This window comes from Hyla sarda, chromosome 1, assembly GCF_029499605.1.
Source record: "Hyla sarda isolate aHylSar1 chromosome 1, aHylSar1.hap1, whole genome shotgun sequence".
In the NCBI taxonomy this organism is placed as follows: domain Eukaryota; kingdom Metazoa; phylum Chordata; class Amphibia; order Anura; family Hylidae; genus Hyla; species Hyla sarda.
This window is the reverse complement of record NC_079189.1, coordinates 616923943-616949275: the sequence shown is the minus strand read 5'-3', so window position 1 is coordinate 616949275 and position 25333 is coordinate 616923943. Positions and strand designations below refer to the sequence as shown.

Sequence of the window (25333 nt, the reverse complement as noted above, 5' to 3'; positions counted from 1 at the left end):
AAAATGGGTTAAATGTCCCTTAAAAGGTATGGATTCCAATTATACGTAAGGTAAAGTCCCATATAGGATATAGATTCCAATTTTTAAACGTAGAATGGGTAAATTATAGTTACCAGTCTGCAATACATCCCGATAGAAAGTCACCTTGAGTTGAAATGTGGAGTCCGCACGATTAGGTGGTACCAGACGCTGGCATGCGTCCTCGCGGCGGTCTGCCTGCCACAGACCAGCTGTAATAGTAACCGCTTGCTGATGTTTCGCTGCAGATGGTAACCACACGATGAAGCAGGTGCAGACTTCTAGGTAACTCGATGGTAGGTGACGTCACAGGCGCTTGGGCAATGCTGCCTGGAGGATGATTCCGGGAATGATGTACTGCTTAGCAGAACTGGATCGGAGTTCGCCTTTGAATAGTCAGGTAGCGGTGATGTATAATATTCTTATACCTAGACGCGTTTCTGGGCTCACATGTGCTTTATACATGGCCCTTTCCTCAGTAGGTTTGCAAACCTACTGAGGAAAGGGCCGTGTAAAATTAATTAATGTTATAAACTGTGTCTCCATATAGACAATAATTTTACATTATTTCTCAAAAACAAAACAAAAACTAAAAATTATAAAAAGTTTTTTACAGATTGTACATTGCATGATTCAACCTACATTGGCAGACCTATTGTCACGCTTCGGCTTACAGGTAGTGGATCCTCTGTGTCAGCGAGGGATTGGCGTGGACCGTGCTGGTGGACCGGTTCTAAGAGGCTACTGGTGTTCACCAGAGCCCGCCGCAAAGTGGGATGGTCTTGCTGCGGCAGTAGCAACCAGGTCGTATCCACTAGCAACGGCTCAACCTCGCTGACTGCTGAGAAGGCGTAGGACAGAAGGACTAGGCAGAGGCAAGGTCAGACGTAGCAGAAGGTCGGGGGCAGGCGGCAAGGTTCGTAGTCAAGATGGATAGCAAGGGTTCAGGTAACACAGGCTTTGGACAACACTAAACGCTTTCACTGGCACAAGGCAACAAGATCCGGCAAGGGAGTGCAGGGGCAGTGAGCAGATATAGCCAGGGAGCAGGTGGAAGCCAATTAAGCTAATTGGGCCAGGCACCAATCATTGGTGCACTGGCCCTTTAAGTCTCAGAGAGCTGGCGCGCGCGCGCCCTAGAGAGCGGAGCCGCGCGCGCCAGCACATGACAGCAGGGGACCGGGACGGGTAAGTGACTTGGGATGCGATTCGCGAGCGGGCGCGTCCCGCTGTGCGAATCGCATCCCCGACGGCCATGTCAGTGCAGCGCTCCCGGTCAGCGGGACCGACCGGGGCGCTGCAGGGAGAGAGACGCCGTGAGCGCTCCGGGGAGGAGCAGGGACCCGGAGCGCTCGGCGTAACACCTATAACTAGCAGCATGCCTGTCGACAGCATTCCTTAAAGTGCCTACTGCTTTTGAAGAACTACAACTGCAAGCATCCATGCAATATTTGTGAAAAAGCATGAAGCAACTACCATTTGCAATATTACATCTTCCATCATATCATAGTTTCTTATTAACCCCTTAAGGACCAGGCCATTTTACACCTTAAGGACCAGAGCGTTTTTTGCAATTCTGACCACTGTCACTTTAAACATTAATAACTCTGGAATGCTTTTAGTTATCATTCTGATTCTGAGATTGTTTTTTGTGACATATTCTACTTTAAGTTAGTGGTAAAATTTTATGGTAACTTGCATCCTTTCTTGGTGAAAAATCCCAAAATTTGATGAAAAAAATGAAAATTTAGCATTTTTCTAACTTTGAAGCTCTCTGCTTGTAAGGAAAATGGATATTCAAAATAAAACATTTTTGGGTTCACATATACAATATGTCTACTTTATGTTAGCATCATAAAATTTATGAATTTTTACTTTTGGAAGACACCAGAGGCTTCAAAGTTCAGCAGCAATTTGGAAATTTTTCACAAAATTTTCAAACTCGCTATTTTTCATGGACCAGTTCAGGTTTGAAGTGGATTTGAAGGGTCTTCATATTAGAAATACCCCATAAATGACCCCATTATAAAAACTACACCCCCCAAAGTATTCAAAATGACATTCAATAAGTGTATTAACCCTTTAGGTGTTACACAGGAATAGCAGAAAAGTGAAGGAGAAAATTTACAATCTTCATTTTTTACACTCGCATGTTCTTGTAGACCCAATTTTTGAATTTTTGCAAGGGGTAAAAAGGAGAAAATTTTTACATGTATTTGAAACCCAATTTCTCTCGAGTAAGCACATACCTCATATGTCTATGTTAATTGTTCGGCGGGCGCAGTAGAGGGCTCAGAAGGGAAGGAGCGTCAAATGGTTTTTGGGGGGCATGTCACCTTTAGGAAGCCCCTATGGTGCCAGGACAGCAAAAAAAAAACACATGGCATACCATTTTGGAAACTAGACCCCTCAGGGAACGTAACAAGGGATAAAGTGAACCTTAATACCCCACAGGTGATTCATGACTTTTGCATATGTAAAAAAAAAAAAAAAAAAATGTTTTACCTAAAATGCTTGGTTTCCCAAAAATGTTACATTTTTAAAAAGGATAATAGCAGAAAATACCCCCCAAAATTTGAAGCCCAATTTCTCCCGATTCAGAAAACACCCCATATGGGGGTGAAAAGTGCTCTGCTGGCTCACTGCAGGTCTCAGAAGAGAAGGAGTCACATTTGGCTTTTTGAAAGCAAATTTTGCTCTGGGGGCATGCCGCATTTAGGAAGCCCCTATGGTGCCAGAACCGCAAAAAAAAACACATGGCATACAATTTTGGAAACCAGACCCCTCGGGGAACGTAAAAAGGGGTAAAGTGAACCTTAATACCCTACAGGTGTTTCACGACTTTTGCATATGTTAAAAAAAAAAATTTTTTACCTAAAATGCTTGGTTTCCCAAAATTTTTACATTTTTAAAAAGGGTAATAGCAGAAAATACCCCCCAAAATTTGAAGCCCAATTTCTCCCGATTCAGAAAACACCCCATATGGGGGTGAGAAGTGCTCTGCTGGCGCACTACAGGTCTCAGAAGAGAAGGAGTAACATTTGGCTTTTTGAAAGCAAATTTTGCTCTGGGGGCATGCCGCATTTAGGAAGCCCCTATGGTGCCAGAACAGCAAAAAAAAAAACACATGGCATACCATTTTGGAAACTAGACCCCTCGTGGAACGTAACAAGGGGTAATGTGAACCTTAATACCCCACAGGTGTTTCACGACTTTTGCATATGTAAAAAAAAACATTTTTTTTTACCTAAAATGCTTGGTTTCCCCAAATTTTTACATTTTTTAAAAGGGTAATAGCAGAAAATACCCCCCAAAATTTGAAGCTCAATTTTCCCGATTCAGAAAACACCCCATATGGGGGTGAGAAGTGCTCTGCTGGCGCACTACAAGTCTCAGAAGAGAAGGAGTCACATTTGGCTTTTTGAAAGCAAATTTTGCTCTGGGGGCATGCCGCATTTAGGAAGCCCCTATGGTGCCAGAACAGCAAAAAAAAACACATGGCATACCATTTTGGAAACTAGACCCCTCGTGGAACGTAACAAGGGGTAATGTGAACCTTAATACCCCACAGGTGTTTCACGACTTTTGCATATGTGAAATTTTTTTTTAATTTTTTACCTAAATTGCTTGGTTTCACAAAATTTTTTAATTTTTAAAAAGGGTAATAGCAGAAAACACCCCCCAAAATTTGAAGCCCAATTTCTCCCGATTCAGAAAACACCCCATATGGGGGTGAGAAGTGCTCTGCTGGCGCACTACAGGTCTCAGAAGAGGAGGAGTCACATTTGGCTTTTTGAAAGCAAATTTTGCTCTGGGGGCATGCCGCATTTAGGAAGCCCCTATGGTGCCAGGACAGCAAAAAAAAAACACATGGCATGCCATTTTGGAAACTAGACCCCTCGGGGAACGTAACAAGGGGTAATGTGAACCTTAATACCCCACAGGTGATTCACAACTTTTGCATATGTAAAAAAAAAAAATAATAATTTTTACCTAAAATGTTGGTTTCCCAAAAATTTTAGATTTTTAAAAACGGTAATAGCAGAAAATACCCCCCATAATTTTTAACATAATTTCTCCCGAGTACGGCGATACCCCATATGTGACCCTAAACTGTTGCCTTGAAATACGACAGGGCTCCAAAGTGAGAGCGCCATGCGCATTTGAGGCCTGAATTAGGGACTTGCATTGGGGTGGACATAGGGGTATTCTACGCCAGTGATTCCCAAATAGGGTGCCTCCAGATGTTGTAAAAGTCCCAGCATGCCTGGACAGTCAGTGGCTGTCTGGTAATACTGGGAGTAGTTGTTTTGCAACAGCTGGAGGTTCCGTTTTGGAAACAGTGGCGTACCAGACGTTTTTCATTTTTATTGGGGAGGGGAGGGGGGCTGTGTAGGGGTATGTGTATATGTAGTATTTTTTACTTTTTATTTTGTGTTAGTGTAGTGTAGTGTTTTTAGGGTACAGTCGCACGGGCGGGGGTTCACAGTAGTTTCTCGCTGGCAGTTTGAGCAGCAGCAGAAAATTTGCCTCAGCTCAAACTTGCAGCCGGATACTTACTGTAATCCTCCGCCCATGTGAGTGTACCCTGTACGTTCACATTGGGGGGGGGGAAATATCCAGCTGTTGCAAAACTACAACTCCCAGCATGTAGGGTCTATATGTGCATGCTGGGAGTTGTAGTTTTGCAACAGCTGGAGGCTCCGTTTTGGAAACGGTGGCGTACCAGACGTTTTTCATTTTTATTGTAGGGGTATGTGTATATGTAGTGTTTTTTTTACTTTTTATTTTATTTTGTGTTAGTGTAGTGTAGTGTTTTTAGGGTACAGTCACATGGGCGGGGGGTTCACAGTAGTTTCTCGCTGGCAGCTTGAGCTGCAGCAGAAAATTTGCTGCAGCTCAAACTTGCAGCCGGATACTTACTGTAATCCTCCGCCCATGTGAGTGTACCCTGTACATTCACATTGGGGCCCCCAGCTGTTGCAAAACTACAACTCCCAGCATGTACGGTCTATCAGTGCATGCTGGGAGTTGTAGTTTTGCAACAGCTGGAGACACACAGGTTGTGAAACACCGAGTTTGGCAACAAACTCAGTGTTTTGCAACCAGTGTGCCTTCAGCTGTTGCAAAAGCTACAACCCCCAGCATGTACGGACAGCGGAAGGGCATGCTGGGTCTTGTAGTTATGCAACAGCGGGAGGCATACTACTTTGGCTGGGGATGCTGGGGATTCTAGTTATGCAACAGCTGGAGACACACTGGTTTGCTACTTAACTCAGTGTGCCTTCAGCTGTTGCAAAACTACAACTCTCAGCAGTCACCGACAGCCAACGGGCACGCTGGGAGTTGTAGTTATGCAACCAGCAGATGCACCACTACATCTCCCATCATGCACTTAAGCTGTTTGTGCAAGCTGGGAGTTGTAGTTACACAACAGCTGAAGGTACACTTTTCCATAGAAAGAATGTGTCTCCAGCTGTTGCTAAACCATAAGTCCCAGCATGCCCATAAGTGCATGCTGGGAGTTGTGGTGGTCTGACTCCTCCTGTTGCATAACTACAGCTCCCAGCATGCCCTTTTTGCATGCTGGGAGCTGTTGCTAAGCAACAGCAGGAGGCTGTCACTCACCTCCTGCTGCTGCTTGATCGCCGCACAGGTCAGTCCCGCCGCCGCCGCCGTTGTCGCTCCTGGGGCCCCGATCCCAACATTAGCGCCGGGGATCGGGGTCCCCAGCACCAGGGGTGCACGTCCCGCACCCGCTCACGTCCTCCGGAAGAGGGGCGGAGCGGGTGCGGGAGTGACAGCCGCAGCAGGCGCCCTGATTGGTCGGCCGGTAATCCGGCCGACGAATCAGGGTGATCGTGAGGTGGCACCAGTGCCACATCACCCCTGCAGGCTCTGGCTGTTCGGGGCCGTCTCTGACGGCCCCGATCAGCCAGTAATTCCGGGTCACCGGGTCACTGGAGACCTGATTGACCCGGAATCTGCGGCCATCGCCGACATGGGGGGTCATAATGACCCCCCTGGGCGATATGCCGCGATGCCTGCTGAACGATTTCAGCAGGCATCGGGCACCGGCTCCCCTCCGGCTAGCGGCGGGGGGCCGGGAAAGGACAGGACGTACTCCTACGTCCTCGGTCCTTAAGGACTTGGAAACGGGGGTGTAGGAGTACGTCCATTGTCCTTAAGGGGTTAAAAAACATAGTGCAACCAGCATTGTCAGAGCTCCAACAACCAAAAGGCCTGCACATTGTAGCATATGGACTACTGTTTGCAAGCATGCAGGAATTGGGTGGTCTGCAAGTGCTGGTTGAACCATGCAATGCAAAAACTCTTGCATGTATGCTGGCTGAATGTGTAAAGCCATGTCTGCAGCCCAAAAAAAAAAATAGGGAGCCTCCAGCTGTTGCAAAACTACAACTATCAACATAATATCAACAAGATTAAAAGATTTATCTGCCAGCATTTAATAAACATTATGCAAAAATATAAATCTCGACCAGGACATGATGTTAACATTGTAAAAGCAATACATTTTTCAAATAATAATCCAAAAATGGGCAAGATTCCAACTCCTTTCAATAAGGTGTCTTTACAAAGAGAATATAATATTAATTAGCAGCCATCTTACCTTTTAATGTACCAGATGAAGCTTAAAATGGCGGCTGACTGAAGAGCAAAGGAGCAGCAGGTCCTTCTTGTAGCTCAACTCTCCAGACAATGGCCAGACAGGGCGTTTCCAGAGGGAGGGGGGGATGTCTGGATGAATTCTAGAAAGATCTGCGCATGTGTCAACTCCAAAAACGGATTCGAAACACCGTGTGCAACCGTATTCTGAAATTCTGTGTACGGCTCTCGTAGACAACAATGTTAAAAGAACCGCATACGGTTCGCATACGGTTTTCCTACCTGAGGCAAAAAACGTGGTCGACAGCGTTTTTGCCTACGGTTGAAAAATCGGCAAAACTGTATCCAAGGCAAAACGGATGCAACCGTACACAACATTGGGAATACGGTTTACAATGCATTCTCTATGCATACGGTTTCTGATACGGTCGTATACGTTTTTTGGCGGAAGACCGTATACTGTTAGCATATTGGAAAAACGTGGTGTGAACCCAGCCTAAGGGACATTGGCTTCGTATTAATTCTGTTCCTAGTTATGTTTTTTGTCCCTTTAAAACTCTTTTATTTTGGGTCGAGCTTCGCCCAAAAATTCCTGGGTCTCTTTTTATTCACAATGATTGTAGAGTTTTGACCAGATTTCAATTCTCAAGTGTTTTACGTAAATGTGTTTCTCATCTTGGTCTTAGTAGCTTTAGGTTGACGCCCCATTCTTTTCGTATTGGGGCGGCAACTAAAGCTTATCGTATGGGTTTATCTGAATCTGTAATAAAAAGACTTGGTAGTTGGTCTTCTCATAGAGTCTAAATTTATCCTTTGATTTGGATGTTGTGTATATTTCCTGGTTTGGTTTTCCTAATTTTCGGATTCATAAATTTATAGATAATATTAACCATATATCTCTTTCCCGTCCTTCTCCTTCTATTATTATTTTACATTTTGGTGTTCATGATCTTGGGTTGGTTCCCACTATTAATCTTTTGTCTGAATTGAAACAAGATTTTTCTAAATCTATATATATATAAAACTCAACGTGTGTGTATGTATGGATGTATGTATGTATATATATGGATGTATGGATGTATATATGTGTGTATGTTCCAGCATCACGTCCAAATGGCTAAAGATATTACCATTACACTTGGTCACATGTTACTTATATGTCAACAACAAATATAGGATAGGTGATTTAACCCTTACTCACCCCCATTTGCCAGGGGCGGGGTTTATGTTTAAAGTCCCATACAAGTCAATGGGAAATATATGTCACTGCATAACTTCCAAACGGCTGGAGATATTTCCATAATACTTGGTCACATGTTACTTATATGTCCACTTAAAATATAGGATAGTTAATTTAACCCTTAACTACCCCCATTTGTGAGGTTCGGGGTTTTTGTTTAAAGTCCCATGCAAATCAATGGGAATGTATGTTCCCACATAACTTCCGTACGGCTGGAGATATTTCAATAACTGGATAGGAGGATGCGATAGGAGGACTGGAATAGGAGGACCGGGATAGGAGGACCAAGATAGGAGGTCTGGATAGGAGGTCGAGATAGGAGGACGGGTGTTACGCCGAGCGCTCCGGGTCCCTGCTCCTCCTTGGAGCGCTCGCGGCTTTCACCTCCATGCAGCACCCCAGTCAGACCCGCTGACCGGGAGCGCTGCATTGGTGTCTCCGGCGGGGATGCGACCCGCGTAGCGGGACGCGCCGCCTGCGGCTCGCATCCCAATCCCCTCACCTGTTCTGTCCTCCGTCTGCTCAGTCTCGGCGCGCGCAGCCCTGCTTCCTAGGGCGCGCGCGCGCCGGCTCTCTGAGACTTAGAGGGCCAGTGTGCCATTGATTGGCGCCTGGCCCAATCAGTACATTCACCTGTGTCCTCATTATAAAAACCCACTTCCCCTTCCTGGTATCGCCGGATCATGTTGCCTCAGTGCCAGTGAAAGCGTTCTTGTGTATGTTCCAAGCCAGTGTTCCAAACCCTCTGCTGTTGCCCCTGACTACGATCCTTGCTGCCTGCCCTGACCTTCTGCTACGTCCGACCTTGTTCTTGCCTTGTCCCTTGTACCGCGCCTGTCTCTGCCGTCAGCTGGGGTTGAGTCGCTATCGGGTGGAACGACCTGGGGGTTACCTGCCTCTGCAAGTCCATCCCGCTTTGCGGCGGGCTCTGGTGAAAACCAGTAACCCCTTAGACTCTGTTCCCCTGGTACGGCCCACGTCATCACCCCACTGACACAGAGGATCCACCACCAGTATCCTCACTGCTTACCTATCCGGATCCTGACAAGGGGATAGGAGGTCAGGATAGGAGGTCGGGATAGGAGGTCGAGATAGCAGGTCGAGATATGAGTACAGGATAGATGGACGGGAAAGGAGTTCGAGATATGAGGACGGGATAGGAGGTCGGGATACGATGACTGGATAGGAGGTTGGGATATAACAACAATATATGAGGACGGGATATGAAGTCAAAAGCTTCCTCCTTTGTTTATTTTCCTCCTCAACAAGGATTAGGAAGGAAAAACCGGGCAACGCCGGGTACTCAGCTAGTTACATAATATTTTTCCTAATTCTGTTTGCTGTTTTTCGGAAATTTTATTTTCTCCAACTTGCTCTTTGCCTCATTTTCTTTTTATTAATAAAATACGTAAAAGAGTAAACAGTAACCTGGCCAAGTTTCTTCCTTCTTTGGGTTACTTCAGTTTCCGTCATTTGGAACTGGAAGATGATTGTCCGGGCCTTTTTTTTCCTGGTTGTCTTATGTTGTCCGCTATTGGTCTTGACATTTTGAATCTAGATTTTCAAACTATTATTGAAAAAGGCATCGCGATGTTGGGGGGGGGCATTTAGTAAATTCCCCTGGTGGGGGTAAATCGCCTGTTTAAAACAGGTGGACATAATATTAATATCAATATAGTTTATTTTATTATTTTAGTTTTGTTATTTCATTTACCATTGTTAAAGGTTTTTATCTTTAATAAACATTGCGGCCTTATTTCACCATTTAGTTTGTGATTTGTCTTTATTGGTAAGTCTTACATGCAAACTATTGGTTCTATGTTTCCATGTATTCGATCAATCATCTTCCTGTTCCGCTGCCCCTGTGCTGCAGTCGCCCTGTCTCCACCCTGGCCAAATATTTGTGTATTCAAACCACACAGCCGGGAAGAACAATAGGACAATAGCTCAGGTAGCTGATCAGGACCAGTGGAATAAAATCGCAGGGTCTCAATCTGCCCCCGGCTCATCGGCTCAGCGCTCCAATAATGCAGTAAGGCTCAGCAGCCTGTAGTAATGGAGCGCCGATAACAATGATCAATGAGGTGATATGGCAGGCTGTAGTAATGGAGCGCCGACAACACTGATCAATGAGGTGATATGGCAGGCTGTAGTAATGGGGTGCCAATGACACTGAACAATGCGGTGATATGGCAGGCTGTAGTAATGGAGCGCTGATAACACTGAACAATGCGGTGATATGGTAGGCTGTAGTAATGGAGCACCGATAACACTAAACAATGCGGTGATATGGCAGGCTGTAGTAATGGAGCGCCGATCACACTGAAAAATGCGGTGATATGGCAGGCTGTAGTAATGAAGCGCTGATCACACTGATCAATGAGGTGATATGGCAGGCTGTAATAATGGAGCACCGATAACACTGAACAATGCGGTGATATGGCAGGCTGTAGTAATGGAGCGCCGATAACACTGAACAATGGGGTGATATGACAGGCTGTAGTAATGGAGCGCCGATAACACTGATCAATGCGGTGATATGGCAGGCTGTAGTAATGGAGCGCTGATAACACTGAACAATGCGGTGATATGGTAGGCTGTAGTAATGGAGCACCGATAACACTAAACAATGCGGTGATATGGCAGGCTGTAGTAATGGAGCGCCGATCACACTGAAAAATGCGGTGATATGGCAGGCTGTAGTAATGAAGCGCTGATAACACTTAACAATGTGGTGATATGGCAGGCTGTAGTAATGAAGCACCGATAACACTGAACAATGCGGTGATATGGCAGGCTGTAGTAATGGAGCGCCGATAACACTGAACAATGGGGTGATATGACAGGCTGTAGTAATGGAGCACCGATAACACTGATCAATGCGGTGATATGGCAGGCTGTAGTAATGGAGCGCTGATAACACTGATCAATGCGGTGATATGGCAGGCTGTAGTAATGGAGCAGCGCCGATCACACTGAAAAATGCGGTGATATGGCACGCTTTAGTAATGGAGCGCTGATAACACTGAACAATGCTGTTCTATGGCAGGCTGTAGTAATGGAGCGCTGATAACACTGAACAATGAGGTGATATGGCAGGCTGTAGTAATGGAGCGCCAATTACACTGAACAATGACGTGAGATGGCAGGCTGTAGTAATGGGGCGCTGATAACACTGATCAAAGCGGTGATATGGCAGGTTGTAGTAATAGAGCGCTGATAACACTGATCAATGCGATGATATGGCAGACTGTAGTAATGGGGCGCTGATAACACTGATCAAAGCGGTGATGTGGCAGGCTCATACGGAACAGCATCACTATTGTAATATGTTGCTATGGGGACTAAAAATTGAGAATAAAATGTAAATAAATGTGAATAAGTCCTAATCTAGCAAAAGTTTAAATCATCGCCCTTTTGGTATTTTTTAAAAATAAAATAACAAAAAATGTACTGCGTGCGGAAATATCCGAAATATCAAAATATCATGTTAATGAAAATATAATGTTAAATGTAAAAAAATTACCAAAGTTCAGAATTTATGATTTTTGGTCACTTCATATAGAAGAAAAAAAATTCATAAACAGTGATCAAAAGTTGCATCAAAACAGAAATGGTACCATAAAAACTACAGATCTTGGCACAAAAAATAACCCTTGTATACTTACCTGGACCAGTTCTGTGCTGTGGTTCTCTGGCAATCCTCTTAGGTATCTTTGGCTCCAGGCCTGACTAGGAGCATGGGCGGAGCTTAGTGACGTCACCGCTGCTGTTCTCTGCTGGGTCCCGCTGCTAACAAACAGCAGCAATGACGTCACTAAGCTCCGCCCATTCTCCAAGTTGAGCCTGGAGCGGAAGATGCCGAAGAAGAATGCCGGAGAACTACAGCACGGAATGGGACAAGGTAAGTATGGTTGTCATCAGTGTCACCTGCACTACCTGACTGTACTGACAGATTTCCTTAAAAGTATTACAGGAACATGTACCTTAGTGAAAACCCTTAGATGTAGGTTAGGCCCCTTTCACACTACCGTTAGGCATCTAGACATTTAGACATCTTATCCCCTATCCAAATGATAGGAGATAAAATGTCTGATCGCGGGGGTCCCGACGCTGGGGACCCCCCATGATCTTGCCTGCCACACCCCGTTAAAATCAGCCCCCTCAATGCAAGCCTAACGGAGGGGGCGTGACAGCCCATAGGCTTGCATTGAGGGGGCGGAGCCGTGACGTCACAATGCTCCGGCCCCATGATCGACAGTAATCAGACCCGGAGTGAACATGCTCCGGGAACTGATTGTATCGGGGTGCGGCGTGCAAGATCACGGGGGTCCCCAGCGTCGGGACCCCCGCGATCAGGCATCTTATCCCCTATCCTTTGGATAGGGAATAAGATGTCTAAGCGCCGGAGTACCCCTTTAACCCCTTAAGGACCAGGCCATTTTACACCTTAGGACCAGAGCGTTTTTTGCACATCTGACCACTGTCACATTAATAACTTTGATGCTTTTACCTATCATTCTGATTCCGAGATTGTTTTTTCGTGACATATTCTACTTTATGTTATTGGTAAAATTTTGTCGATACTTGCATCGTTTCTTAGTGAAAAATTCCAAAATTTGATGAAAAAATTGAAAATTTTGCATTTTTGGAACTTTGAAGCTCTCTGCTTGTAAGGAAAATGGATATTCAAAATATTTTTTTATTTTATTCACATTTCCAATATGTCTACTTTATGTTTGCATCATAAAAGTGACGAGTTTTTACTTTTGGAAGACACCAGAGGGCTTCAAAGTTCAGCAGCAATTTTCCAATTTTTCACAAAATTTCCCAAATCACAATTTTTCAGGGACCAGTTCAGGTTTGAAGTGGATTTGAAGGGTCTTCATATTAGAAATACCCCATAAATGACCCCATTATAAAAACTGCACCCCCCAAAGTATTCAAAATGACATTCAGTCAGCGTTTTAACCCTTTAGGTGTTTCACAGGAATAGCAGCAAAGTGAAGGAGAAAATTCAAAATCTTCATTTTTTACACTTGCATGTTCTTGTACACCCAATTTTTTAATTTTTACAAGGGGTAAAAGGACAAAATGTATACTTACATTTGTAGCCCAATGTGTCTCGAGTAAGCACATACCTCATATGTCTATGTAAAGTGTTCGGCGGGCGCAGTAGAGGGCGAAGGAGTAACGAGGGGATTTTGGAGAATACGTTTTTCTGAAATGATTTTTGGGTGGCATGTTGCATTTAGGAAGCCCCTCTGGTGCCAGAACAGGAAAAAAAACACATGGCATACCATTTTGGAAACTAGACCCCTTGAGGAACGTAACAAGGAATTAAGTGAGCCTTAATACACCACAGGTGTTTCACGACTTTTGCATATGTAAAAAAAATGTGTTTCCCCCCAAAATTTCACATTTTTGCAAGGGTTGATAGCAGATAATACCCCCCCCCCCCCCCCCCCCCCAAAATTTGTAACCCCATCTCTTCTGAGTATGGAGGTACCCCATAAGTTGACCTGAAGTGCATTACGGACGAACTACAATGCTCAGAAGAGAAGGAGTCATATTTGGCTTTTGGAGAGCAAATTTTGCTCGGGGGGCATGTCGCATTTAGGAAGCCCCTATGGTGCCAGGACAGCAAAATAACCCCCACATGGCATACCATTTTGGAAACTAGACCCCTTGAGGAATGTAACAAGGGGTACAGTGAGCATTTACCCCCCACTGGTGTCTGTCAGATCTTTGGAACAGTGGGCTGTACAAAATTTTTAATTTGCACAGCCCACTGTTCCAAAGATCTGTCAGACACCAGTGGAGTGTAAATTCTCACTGCACCCCTCATTACATTCCGTGAGGGGTGTAGTTTCCGAAATGGGGTCACATGTGGGGTTTTGTTTTTTTTGCGTTTGTCAAAACCGCTGTAACAATCAGCCAGCCCTGTGCAAATCACCTCAAATGTACATGGCGCACTCTCCCTTCTGGGCCTTGTTGTGCACCCCCAGAGCACTTTGCGCCCACATATGGGGTATCTCCGTAGTCGGGAGAAATTGCATTACAAATTTTGGGGGGCGTTTTTCCCTTTTACCTCTTGTCAAAATGAAAAGTATGGGGCAACACCAGCATGTTAGTGTAAAAAAAATTTTTTTTACACTAACATGCTGGTGTAAACCCCCAACTTCACCTTTTCATAAGGGGTGAAAGGAGAAAAAGCCCCCCAAAATTTCTTAGGCAATTTCTCCCGGGTACGGCGATACCCCATATGTGACCCTAAACTGTTGCCTTGAAATACGACAGGGCTCCAAAGTGAGAGCGCCATGCGCATTTGAGGCCTGAATTAGGGATCTACATAGGGGTGGACATAGGGGTATTCTACGCCAGTGATTCCCAAACAGGGTGCCTCCAGCTGTTTTAAAACTCCCAGCATGCCTGGACAGTCAACGGCTGTCCGGCAATACTGGGAGTTGTTGTTTTGCAACAGCTGGAGGCTCCATTTTGAAAACAGTGGTGTACCAGACGTTTTTCATTTTTATTGGGGAGGGGAGGGGGACTGTGTAGGGGTATGTGTATATGTAGTGTTTTTTACTTTTTATTTTATTTTGTGTTAGTGTAGTGTAGTGTTTTTAGGGTACAGTCACACGGGCGGGGGGTTACAGCGAGTTTCCCTCTGCGAGTTTGAGCTGCCGCGCAAAATTTGCTGCATCACAAACTTGCAGCCTGATACTCACTGTAAGCCCCTGTCCATGTGAATGTACCCTGTACATTCACAGGGGGGGGGGGACCTCCAGCTGTTGCAAAACTACAACTCCCAGCATGTACAGTCTTATCAGTGCATGCTGGTAGTTATAGTTTTGCAACAGCTGGAGGCACACGGGTTGGGAAACACTGAGTTAGGAAACAGACAATGTTTCCCAACCAGTGTGCCTCCAGTTGTTGCAAAACCACAACTCCCAAACATTCTCAGGCATACTGGGAGTAGTAGTTCGGCAACATCTTTAGAGCCAGATGTTGCCGAACTACAACTCCCAGCATGCTTGGGGTTGTAGTTTTGCAACATCTGGAGGACTACAGTTTGCAGACCACTAATACAGTGGTTCCCAATCTGTGCCCTTCCAGATGTTGCAAAACTACAACTCCCAGTATGCCAAAACTGTCCAGGTTATAGTTCTGCAACATCTGAAGGGCCAGATGTTACAGAACTACAACTCCCAGCATGCCTGGACAGTAATCGCATGCTGAGGATGTGTAGTTTTGCAACATCTGGAAGGGCACAGTGGTCTCCAAACTGTGGACCTCCAGATGTTGCAAAACTGCAAGTCCCAGCATGCCCAGACGCCAAGGGCTGTCTGGGCATGCTGGGAGTTGGAGTATACAGGGTCCCAATACAGCAATGCATGTCGCTTTACGGCGACGTGCATTGCTGTAAAGGGCCCGACCGTGGCTGAAGATCCACTCACCTGTCGCTGCCGCCGTCTTCATCGCCGGGATCCGGGTCTTCAGGGACGAGGTAAGTACCAGGGCCAGGCTCCTCTCCGGACTTCAAGGGGCCGGGCAGGGCGGGAGGAAGTAACCGCCCCCCCCCCCCCCCCCCCCTGCGATTGGACGGTTAACTAACCGACGGATCGCAGGGGATAGGAGGAGGTGGCCGGCTTGCCACCTCGCTCCCAGGCTCCAGCATAGTCCTGGCTGTCTGTGACAACCGGGATCATGCGAAATTGCCGGGCGGTCGGGTCCCAGAGACCCGATCAGACCGGTATCGCCGCAGATCGCAAGGGCAATTTCCCTTGCGATTTGCGGCGATCGCCGACATGGGGGGCCTACATAGCCCCCCTCGGCGTTTGCCCTGGATGCCTGCTGAAGCATTTCAGTGGGCATCCGCTTCCGATCTCTGCCCGGCGAGCGGCAGAGACCGGAAAACGCCAGTACATTGTGGAACGTCATTGGTCCTTAAAGCCCAGGGTGCCATGAAGTTCCACAACGTCATTGGTCCTTAAGAGGTTAAGTGAGAAAATCCCCAAAACGGTCGTCAAAAAATCTCATTCATGTGAGTGGGATTTTTTGACCATCCTGCAGCTCCAGTTATGTCCTGTTATGACTAACGGCCGATATTTTCCACGGTGCAGGCACTAATTTTTGTCTTGTCAAAAATAACGGTGGAATGACGGCTGTTCAAATTTTACCATTGAAGTCTACGGGTGACGTGTGTTCACAATTAACATCCGTTAGCGCTAGTTATTTTAACGTCCGTTATGATCCGTTATTTGTACTGCGCAGGCTCAGAACATGGAAATAAAATAATGGACATAAAATAACGGACTATAACGGATGAAATAAATGACGAATATGTCCGTTATTTTGATAGAATGTCCGTTAAATTAACAGACATTGTTGGCCGTCATTATCCGTTATGTTCAGTTATTTTGTCTATTTTCTCGTGACCTCTTTCAGCAGAAAAACGGCTGTCAAAATGCAGGAACATGACGATAGTGTGAAAGGGGCCTTACTGGGGATATTTTCCAGTGTTGTGTCCTCATACAGGTACCAAAACAAAAAGAGAAGCTTTTCAGTCATAAATTGTGGTACATAAAAGATACATACAGGGCCCCATAGTGTACAATACCTGACCGACCTGTCTACAGACATGAGCCGCACCCACAGCCCCATTCATATGGAATCACCCCGCACAGAGACTTCTCACTGACCATTCATGTGCAAATGAGGACACCAAGTCTTGGCCAATGGTAATGTCCCCTCAATCCATAATCTCCACCCTCTCCCCAGATATAAAGTTCCTCCCGTTTCCTCCTCAGTCATATCTATTCCACTTCATTATTGGAGTTCAATATTGGCCTCTGATGAGCAGAACATTGTGGACTTCTTGATGTCGAGGAGGAGTCCACCATTGACTATATCATCTCCTCAAGGACCATCATCTTGGTGTCCAGGAGGAGTCCACCATTGACTATATAATCTCTTCAAGGACCATTTTACGGTCCCAGTCTTCATCTGTGAGGTAAATATGTGTTTCGGCCATAGCACAGGATATTTTTATTGGGTATTTCGTATAGTTTTCTATTTTTATTTTCATAACAGTGCATTCATTTCCTTTGAATATTATTTTATTATTATTTATTTTTATTTTTTTATTATAATTTTTTTTTAAATTATTTTATTTTGCTCAATTATTATATGTTTTTTTGTAACTAGATTTCTAACGGGATATGAGTCTTGGGTTGTGTAACCCATATTTATCTAGTAGCAGATTTATAGGTTTTATAGTAAATTATTTGATTATAGAGCTCCAGGATATTGTACTGACTATTATAGTGTTGTATGTTTATAGCCTATGGAGGGTGGGGAATCCCATGAATGTTGGCTCAGTCTGAAGGCTATGTTCACACGATGGAAATTCTGGATGGACTTCCACATCTAATTTCGCATTTAATTTCCGCATAAATTAAGAGCCAACACACGTCAATGGGATTCCGCTGTCCCATTCACACAGTGGAATTTCTGCATTGGTCTTTCCACTGCGGAAATTCTGCTTTCCGTATTCCGCATAAAGAAAGGTCCTACCCTAAATTTGTATGGAATTCTTTTGAAGTCAATGTGGATTTTTGGAATCTTATGGAATCCGATTGAAGTCAATGGGTTTTTTTTTTTCTCAACCCAAAATGCCGAATTGATGGGTATTTTGTGCGGATTTCAGAAAAAAATTGAATTGAACCAATGAATGTAAAGCCCCATTTTCCATACACATGGGAAATTTCTGCAAGAATTCTGCATGACTTCCGCATTTATGCAGAAATACGCATTATTTGGCCAAAATTGCCCATCTTTATGCGAAAATTCTGTCGTGTGAACACAGCCTGAGACATCCTGGGATCTGGAGCACAAGCTATGACCTACCAGTGGCTAACTTTATTGCTGCGGGAAGAGTGGCGCCCCCATTAAGAGTGCGCTCTAGGCGGCTGCCTATTTTGCCTATAGGCAGCGCCGGCCCTGCTCCCTCCCAATGATCCCTAACACTATAGTTTTCTCCTGTTCTATTATAATAAACTCTATGTCTCTTTATCTCACTCAGAATGGCTGCCCACGTCAGAGAGATCACCAAGAACATGGCGAGACACCTCATACAACTGGTTTCGGAGACCTCTGAGAACCTGAGGATGATGGAGGCGACCGATCACTTTGATCTCGTACAAGAACTCGGAGAAGGGACTTATGGGAAGGTTCTCATGGGCAAACACAAGCAGTCAGGTGAGATGACGATATAATGGCGGTCTCTCTCTTCTGTTCCGGGTGCTGTGACTGAGATGGTCATGCCCCCTTGTGACATCACGCTTCCTCCATTCATGTCTATGGGAGGGGGCGTGACGGCAGTCACGCCCCCTCCCATAGACATGAATGGAGGGGGTGTGGTGTGACATCACAAAGGGGCATGGCTATGGCGTCACGTTTCAGTCTCAGGAGCAGCACCGGCAAAGAATGATGGGGGCTGCACCAAGATTGCGGGGGTCCCAGTGACAAGACCCCTGCAATCAGACATCTTATCCCCCTGGATAGGGGATAAGATGTTTAAGGCCGGACTATCCCTTTAAAGACGAGAAAAACATGTCTCCTTGCTTGAATAAATAGCGCCACACCTTTCTATGGGTTGTGTTTGGTATTGCAGCTCAGCCCATGGCTAGACAGGGATAATCATCAAGATTCCAGACATACCTTTTCATGTCAATAGTTGTTTCCATCACCAAGATATAAGCTTCTTTTGTTAATATGCAAATGAAGCTTAAGTGCCCAGGGGGTGTTCTATAGCAATTAGGGGCCGAGGTAAGTCCAGCCCACATACTCTTCATCTGATCTATGTGGATATTTAGACTATAGGCTTTACCTTTCTATGTCCCATGACGTCTATGTCTATGGTAGCACGATAATTTAGTGATTGTTCCTGTTGATTTTGTCACTGACTAATCAAAATGTCGTATTTACAGGTCAGGTCGTGGCTATAAAAATGTTGGCGAAGGAGAAGACCCCAGAGGATAACTTCCTCCTGGAATACGGCATCTCCCTCACCCTCAGTTGCCACCCGAACATCATCCTGACTCATGAGATCGCGTTCCAGACCAGTCGGGATTATGTTTTCATTCAGGAGGTAGCACCGGCAGGAAATCTTCAGTCCATTGTTAAAACTAAGGTGAGTTTCTGTTCTTTATCTAGTTTGTTCTGGAAAAGCTGGTTGAAACCATTTCAATTCTATCATTTGGCTTCTTACCCTGTAGATATGTCAACACATGTAGCAGTATGTGACTCTGTAACTGGGGAGATCCACTATAGGGTGACACCCTCTATGATGATGACTTATTGGGTGACAATCATCTTTTTGAGAGTTGGAAATTACAGATTAACCCCTTAATGACCGCAAGCGTATATTTACATCCTCGTCCGGCTCCCGTTACGTAAAGCGCGCTCAGGAGCTGAGCCCGCACCATACCTGGTGGGTCCCAGTTGCTATCAGCAGCCAGGACCCGCGGCTAATACTGGACATTGACGATCGGGCTGATGTCCGGTATTATTCCTTTAGACTCCGCAATCAAAGTGGATCACGGCGTCTAAAACGGGAGAAAACAGTTGCCGGTTAGCTCAGTGGAAATTTCATTGCGGCGTCCCGAACAGCTGAGAGGACAGTGCTGCTCGCTGTCCAATCATCGCTCTGCTGCTCCATGCCTGAGATCCAGGCTGGAGGAGCAGTGCACCAATAACACTGATCAATGTTATGCTATGGCATAGCACTTAACAGTGTATGCAATCCAAGGATTGCATGTAATAGTCTCGTGTAGGGATTTAAAAAAAAAAAGTTAATAAATGTGATTTGACCCCTTCCCATGTGATGGGACCCCCCATGATCTCCGTGCAGCACCTGACACCCAGCAACGCTCGTCACGCCATGCCCCCTCCATCATGTCTATGGGAGGGGGTATGACGGCTCTGGGACCACCCGCCATCCGCAGTATGTTTAGAGCGCTGAGTTCCTGTGGTGGGAGTCGTGACACCACACCTCCTCCATTCATGTCTATGGGAGGGGGCGTGACAGCCGTCACGCCCCCTCCCATAGACATGAATGAAGGGGATGTGATGTCACGACTCCTGCTGCAGGAACCCAGCATTGCTGGGTACCAGGTGCTGCAGGGAGATCGTGGGGGGTTCCCGAGATCGGACCCCCGCGATCAGACATCTAATCCCCTATCTTTTGCATAGGGGATAAGATGTTTAAGGGCGGAGTACCCCTTTAAGCACACCATCATCTTGTATATGCCCATTGGGATGCTGCTCTTCAGCTGTGTGATCTCTGGTGTTGTCTTCTGTTCAGAGCGTCCGGTCTGCTCTTCAGCTATGTGATCTCTGGTGTTGTCTTCTGTTCGGATTGTCCGGTTTGCTCTTCAGCTGTGTGATCTCTGGTGTTGTCTTCTGTTCGGATTGTCCGGTCTGCTCTTCAGCTGTGTGATCTCTGGTGTTGTCTTCTGTTTGATCGGATTGTCCGGTCTGCTCTTCAGCTGTGTGATCTCTGGTGTTGTCTTCTGTTCAGAGCATCCGGTCTGCTCTTCAGCTGTCTGATCTCTGGTGTTGTCTTCTGTTCAGATTGTCCGGTTTGCTCTTCAGCTGTGTGATCTCTGGTGTTGTCTTTTGTTCGGATTGTCCGGTTTGCTCTTCAGCTGTGTGATCTCTGGTGTTGTCTTCTGTTCGGATTGTCCGGTCTGCTCTTCAGCTGTGTGATCTCTGGTGTTGTCTTCTGTTCGGATTGTCCAGTCTGCTCTTCAGCTGTGTGATCTCTGGTGTTGTCTTCTGTTCGGATTGTCCGGTCTGCTCTTCAGCTGTGTAATCTCTGGTGTTGTCTTCTGTTTGATCGGATTGTCCGGTCTGCTCTTCAGCTGTGTGATCTCTGGTGTTGTCTTCTGTTTGATCGGATTGTCCGGTCTGCTCTTCAGCTGTGTGATCTCTGGTGTTGTCTTCTGTTCGGATTGTCCAGTCTGCTCTTCAGCTGTGGGATCTCTGGTGTTGTCTTCTGTTTGATCGGATTGTCCAGTCTGCTCTTCAGCTGTGTGATCTCTGGTGTTGTCTTCTGTTTGATCGGATTGTCCGGTCTGCTCTTCAGCTGTGTGATCTCTGGTGTTGTCTTCTGTTTGATCGGATTGTCCGGTCTGCTCTTCAGCTGTGTGATCTCTGGTGTTGTCTTCTGTTCGGATTGTCCAGTCTGCTCTTCAGCTGTGGGATCTCTGGTGTTGTCTTCTGTTTGATCGGATTGTCCAGTCTGCTCTTCAGCTGTGTGATCTCTGGTGTTGTCTTCTATTTGATCGGATTGTCCGGTCTGCTCTTCAGCTGTGTGATCTCTGGTGTTGTCTTCTGTTTGATCGGATTGTCCAGTCTGCTCTTCAGCTGTGGGATCTCTGGTGTTGTCTTCTGTTCGGATTGTCCGGTCTGCTCCTCAGCTGTGTGATCACTGGTGTTGTCTTCTTCTTAGGTCGGGTTGCCGGAGGACATGGTGAAGCGTTGCGTTCCTCAGATAGCCAACGCCCTGGACTTCATGCACAACAGAGGAATGATCCATCGGGATCTAAAGCTCAATAATGTTCTTCTGATGGACCAAGAATGTCACAGGATAAAACTTGCCGACTTTGGACTCACCCGTCTCCAGGGCACTTACACATCTTCTCTGTCTCGGATTAAACCATATGTCGCTCCGGAACTCTGCCGCTTAAGAAAAGGAGAAGAGCTCTTACTCCATCCCAGTCTTGACGTTTGGGCCTTTGGTGTCCTTGTCTACGTTGCGCTAACCGGATTCTTCCCTTGGCGAGGGGCGGAGCGTGGTGATCCAAGGTATAAGGAATTCGCCTGGTGGCAGGTGAAGAAGGATCCGTCAGCAGCTCCAGAGAAGTGGAAGGAAATCTCGGTGGAAGCCAGAGGGATGTTCTGGGGATTGTTGGCCATCAATGCCGCGGAGAGGTGCTCGGTCATGGACGTTCTGAAATACATGCACGTTCCATGGAAAGCAGAGGTCCCGTCATAACAGAATAATGGTTTCCTACAGGTGACACGGAGATCACATGATGACCTCCCATGTTCTTCTGGATCATGACATCATCTTCCTTACTATTGGAGCTGAGGTCACCTACCTGGGTTCCCATCTAAATGGACATGACACATGGCGGTAGGGTTTAATGTACACAGCTCACAGTCTCCATTTTGTTAGAGAGGTAAGTATGGAAGTCTTGTTATTGAAAATGTGTAATTTTTTAGCTTTTATTGAAGTGTTCATAGTAGTCAATTTTTTGGGAGAATTAACTGAAGCATATAAATAAGTACATCCCTAAGTGACTAGGCCTATATAGAAATATATTTGCTAAGGGATACAGCACAGGTTGGTTGGATGAATGCATTATATGCGCATGCGCAGATAAGCATGTGTGCAGATATGCGAATGTGCATGTTATGCATGTGTGCAGATATGTACTGAGTGTGGATGTGTGAGGCGCATGCACTGTATACAGGTTGCTGATTGGTGCACACGCGCATTCTGCGCTTGTGATACTTATGAAACATGAGGAGCATGGATGCGCGTGCATTATTATGTGCGTGCGCAGTCCATGATAATGCGCATGAGTGGAGATTGGAATACAGGAAGTGATTATTTGACTTGGAAGTACATGCCGACCATCACCGCCATTACTGAGTGAAGTGTTCATGGGATCTACAGGTACCGCCCATTTACTAATCAGACAGGCTGTGTATATAAGAGATAAGGATCTAGATCAAACTAGAACCCCCCCCTGAGGAAGTCACTTTCAGGTGACGGAACGCGTGGGCTACAGGAGGACACCTGGCACTTTTTTTTAAATCTTACTGCCTCTGGTTCTTGCAATTCCCTTCCCTACCCCCACATATGTCTGTGGAACTGCCGATTGTCAGGTCGTATTATTGTTTATTACTTGGTAGTGGAATTGGGATTTATTCTTGTATCTTTTTATGGTATTTATTTACATTGCATTAGCCTGGAGCATGGTTTTTGAGGCAGTATAGGATACGTTAACATACAGGGGTCCTGGGAGAGGTCCTTTGGGCTTCTCCCTGATGTGGGAAGACACAAAGTGTCTTTTAAATGTTTTTAATGGGGATTTGTCTGATTAGATATGTTGTAAATTATGTTTTGTGTTAAATTAATAAAGATTGTTATACTTAAGTGATTGGGTGTGCGCTATATGGTGTACTTTTTTTGTTTCTTTTTTGGTTGTGCATTACGGTACACGGGGTGGCACCCCACTATTAATGTATTTGAGATCAGCGCTTGTGTCTTTAGTAGTCAGACAATTGTTACATTAAAGGGGTACTCCTCCCCAAGACATCTTATACGCTATCCAAAGGACCCCCGGCTGCGGCACCCCAGACATCCGGTACACGAAGCAAACTTTGCTCCGTGCTGGATGGCTGCGAATGCGGGGCGGAGGCTCGTGACGTCACGGTCGCGTCCCCCCTGCTCATGACGTCACGGCCACACACCCTTAATGCAAGTCTAGACATCTTATACCCTTTGTATAAGGTTTAAGATGTCTAGAGGCAGAGTACCCCTTTAAAGGAGATCGGCAGACGTCGACACTTCGATAGGCGATAAGTGTCTGATCGCGGGGTGTGTGAACCCTCCAATCTCCTGTACAGGGCCCTTGGTCTGCCAATGCTTTCCCGTGCAGGAGGCGTGTCAGCCGCGGTGATCTGCGGGCCCCTCCATGTATCTCTATGGGAGAGGCGGAGATGCAGTACATCTGTCACGATGCCGGCTGGCAGGTAGTGGATCCTCTGTGCCAGAGAGGGATTGGCGTGGACCGTGCTAGTGGACCGGTTCTAAGTCACTACTGGTTTTCACCAGAGCCCGCCGCAAAGCGGGATGGTCTTGCTGCGGCGGTAGTGACCAGGTCGTATCCACTAGCAACGGCTCACCTCTCAGGCTGCTGAAGATAGGCGCGGTACAAGGGAGTAGACAGAAGCAAGGTCGGACGTAGCAGAAGGTCGGGGCAGGCAGCAAGGATCGTAGTCAGGGGCAACGGCAGGAGGTCTGGAACACAGGCTAGGAACACACAAGGAAACGCTTTCACTGGCACAATGGCAACAAGATCCGGCAAGGAAGTGCAGGGGAAGTGAGGTGATATAGGGAAGTGCACAGGTGAAGACACTAATTGGAATCACTGCGCCAATCAGCGGCGCAGTGGCCCTTTAAATCGCAAAGACCCGGCGCGCGCGCGCCCTAGGGAGCGGGGCCGCGCGCGCCGGGACAGGACCGAGGGAGAGCGAGTCAGGTACGGGAGCCGGGGTGCGCATCGCGAGCGGGCGCTACCCGCATCGCGAATCGCATCCCGGCTGGAAGCGGAATCGCAGCGCCCCGGGTCAGTGGATCTGACCGGAGCGCTGCAGCGGGGAGAGTGTAGCGAGCGCTCCGGGGAGGAGCGGGGACCCGGAGCGCTCGGCGTAACAGTACCCCCCCCCTTGGGTCTCCCCCTCTTCTTAGAGCCTGAGAACCTGAGGAGCAGACTTTTGTCTAGGATGTTGTCCTCAGGTTCCCAGGATCTCTCTTCAGGACCACAACCCTCCCAGTCCACTAAAAAAAAAGTTTTCCCTCTGACCTTTTTAGAGGCTAAGATCTCTTTGACAGAGAAGATGTCCGAGGAGCCGGAAACAGGAGTGGGAGGAACAGATTTGGGAGAAAAACGGTTGAGGATGAGTGGTTTAAGAAGAGAGACGTGAAAGGCATTAGGGATACGAAGAGAAGGAGGAAGAAGAAGTTTGTAAGAGACAGGATTAATTTGACACAAAACTTTGAAAGGACCAAGATAGCGTGGTCCCAACTTGTAGCTAGGGACACGGAAGCGGACATATTTAGCGGAGAGCCATACCTTGTCTCCAGGGGAAAAAACGGGAGGAGCTCTTCTTTTCTTATCTGCGAACTTCTTCATGCGTGATGAAGCCTGTAAGAGAGAATTTTGGGTCTCTCTCCATATGATGGAAAGGTCACGAGAAATTTCATCCACAGCGGGTAGACCAGAGGGCAAGGGGGTAGGGAGGGGGGGAAGAGGGTGACGGCCGTACACCACGAAAAATGGGGATTTGGAGGAAGATTCAGAGACTCTGAAGTTATACGAGAATTCGGCCCATGGAAGGAGATCTGCCCAGTCATCCTGGCGGGAGGAAACAAAATGTCGCAAATAATCACCCAAGACCTGGTTAATTCTTTCTACTTGTCCATTGGACTGGGGATGATATGCAGAAGAAAAATTTAATTTAATCTTGAGTTGTTTACAGAGAGCCCTCCAGAATTTAGACACGAATTGGACACCTCTATCCGAGACGATCTGCGTAGGCAACCCGTGAAGACGAAAAATGTGTACAAAAAATTGTTTAGCCAAC

The 25333-nt window shown here is 46.4% G+C and overlaps 1 protein-coding gene across 1 annotated transcript; it reads left to right on the top strand.

Annotated features, from left to right (window-relative positions):
* The first annotated feature begins 280 nt into the window (after positions 1 to 280).
* LOC130312038 (serine/threonine-protein kinase SBK1-like) lies at positions 281 to 21950 on the top strand. The gene is made up of 4 exons (XM_056552556.1): positions 281 to 303; positions 17973 to 18148; positions 18880 to 19082; positions 21405 to 21950. Exons 1-4 carry the CDS (start codon positions 281 to 283, stop codon positions 21948 to 21950), a joined length of 948 nt encoding a protein of 315 aa, XP_056408531.1.
* The last annotated feature ends 3383 nt before the right edge of the window (positions 21951 to 25333 follow it).

Excerpts from the sequence above, each read along its gene's own strand:
- LOC130312038 (XM_056552556.1), top strand. The coding sequence starts at position 281 with ATGAAGCAGGTGCAGACTTCTAG. Across the intron at positions 304-17,972 it reads AAGCAGGTGCAGACTTCTAG|AATGGCTGCCCACGTCAGAG; the intron begins GTAACTCGATGG and ends TATCTCACTCAG. Across the intron at positions 18,149-18,879 it reads GGGCAAACACAAGCAGTCAG|GTCAGGTCGTGGCTATAAAA; the intron begins GTGAGATGACGA and ends TCGTATTTACAG.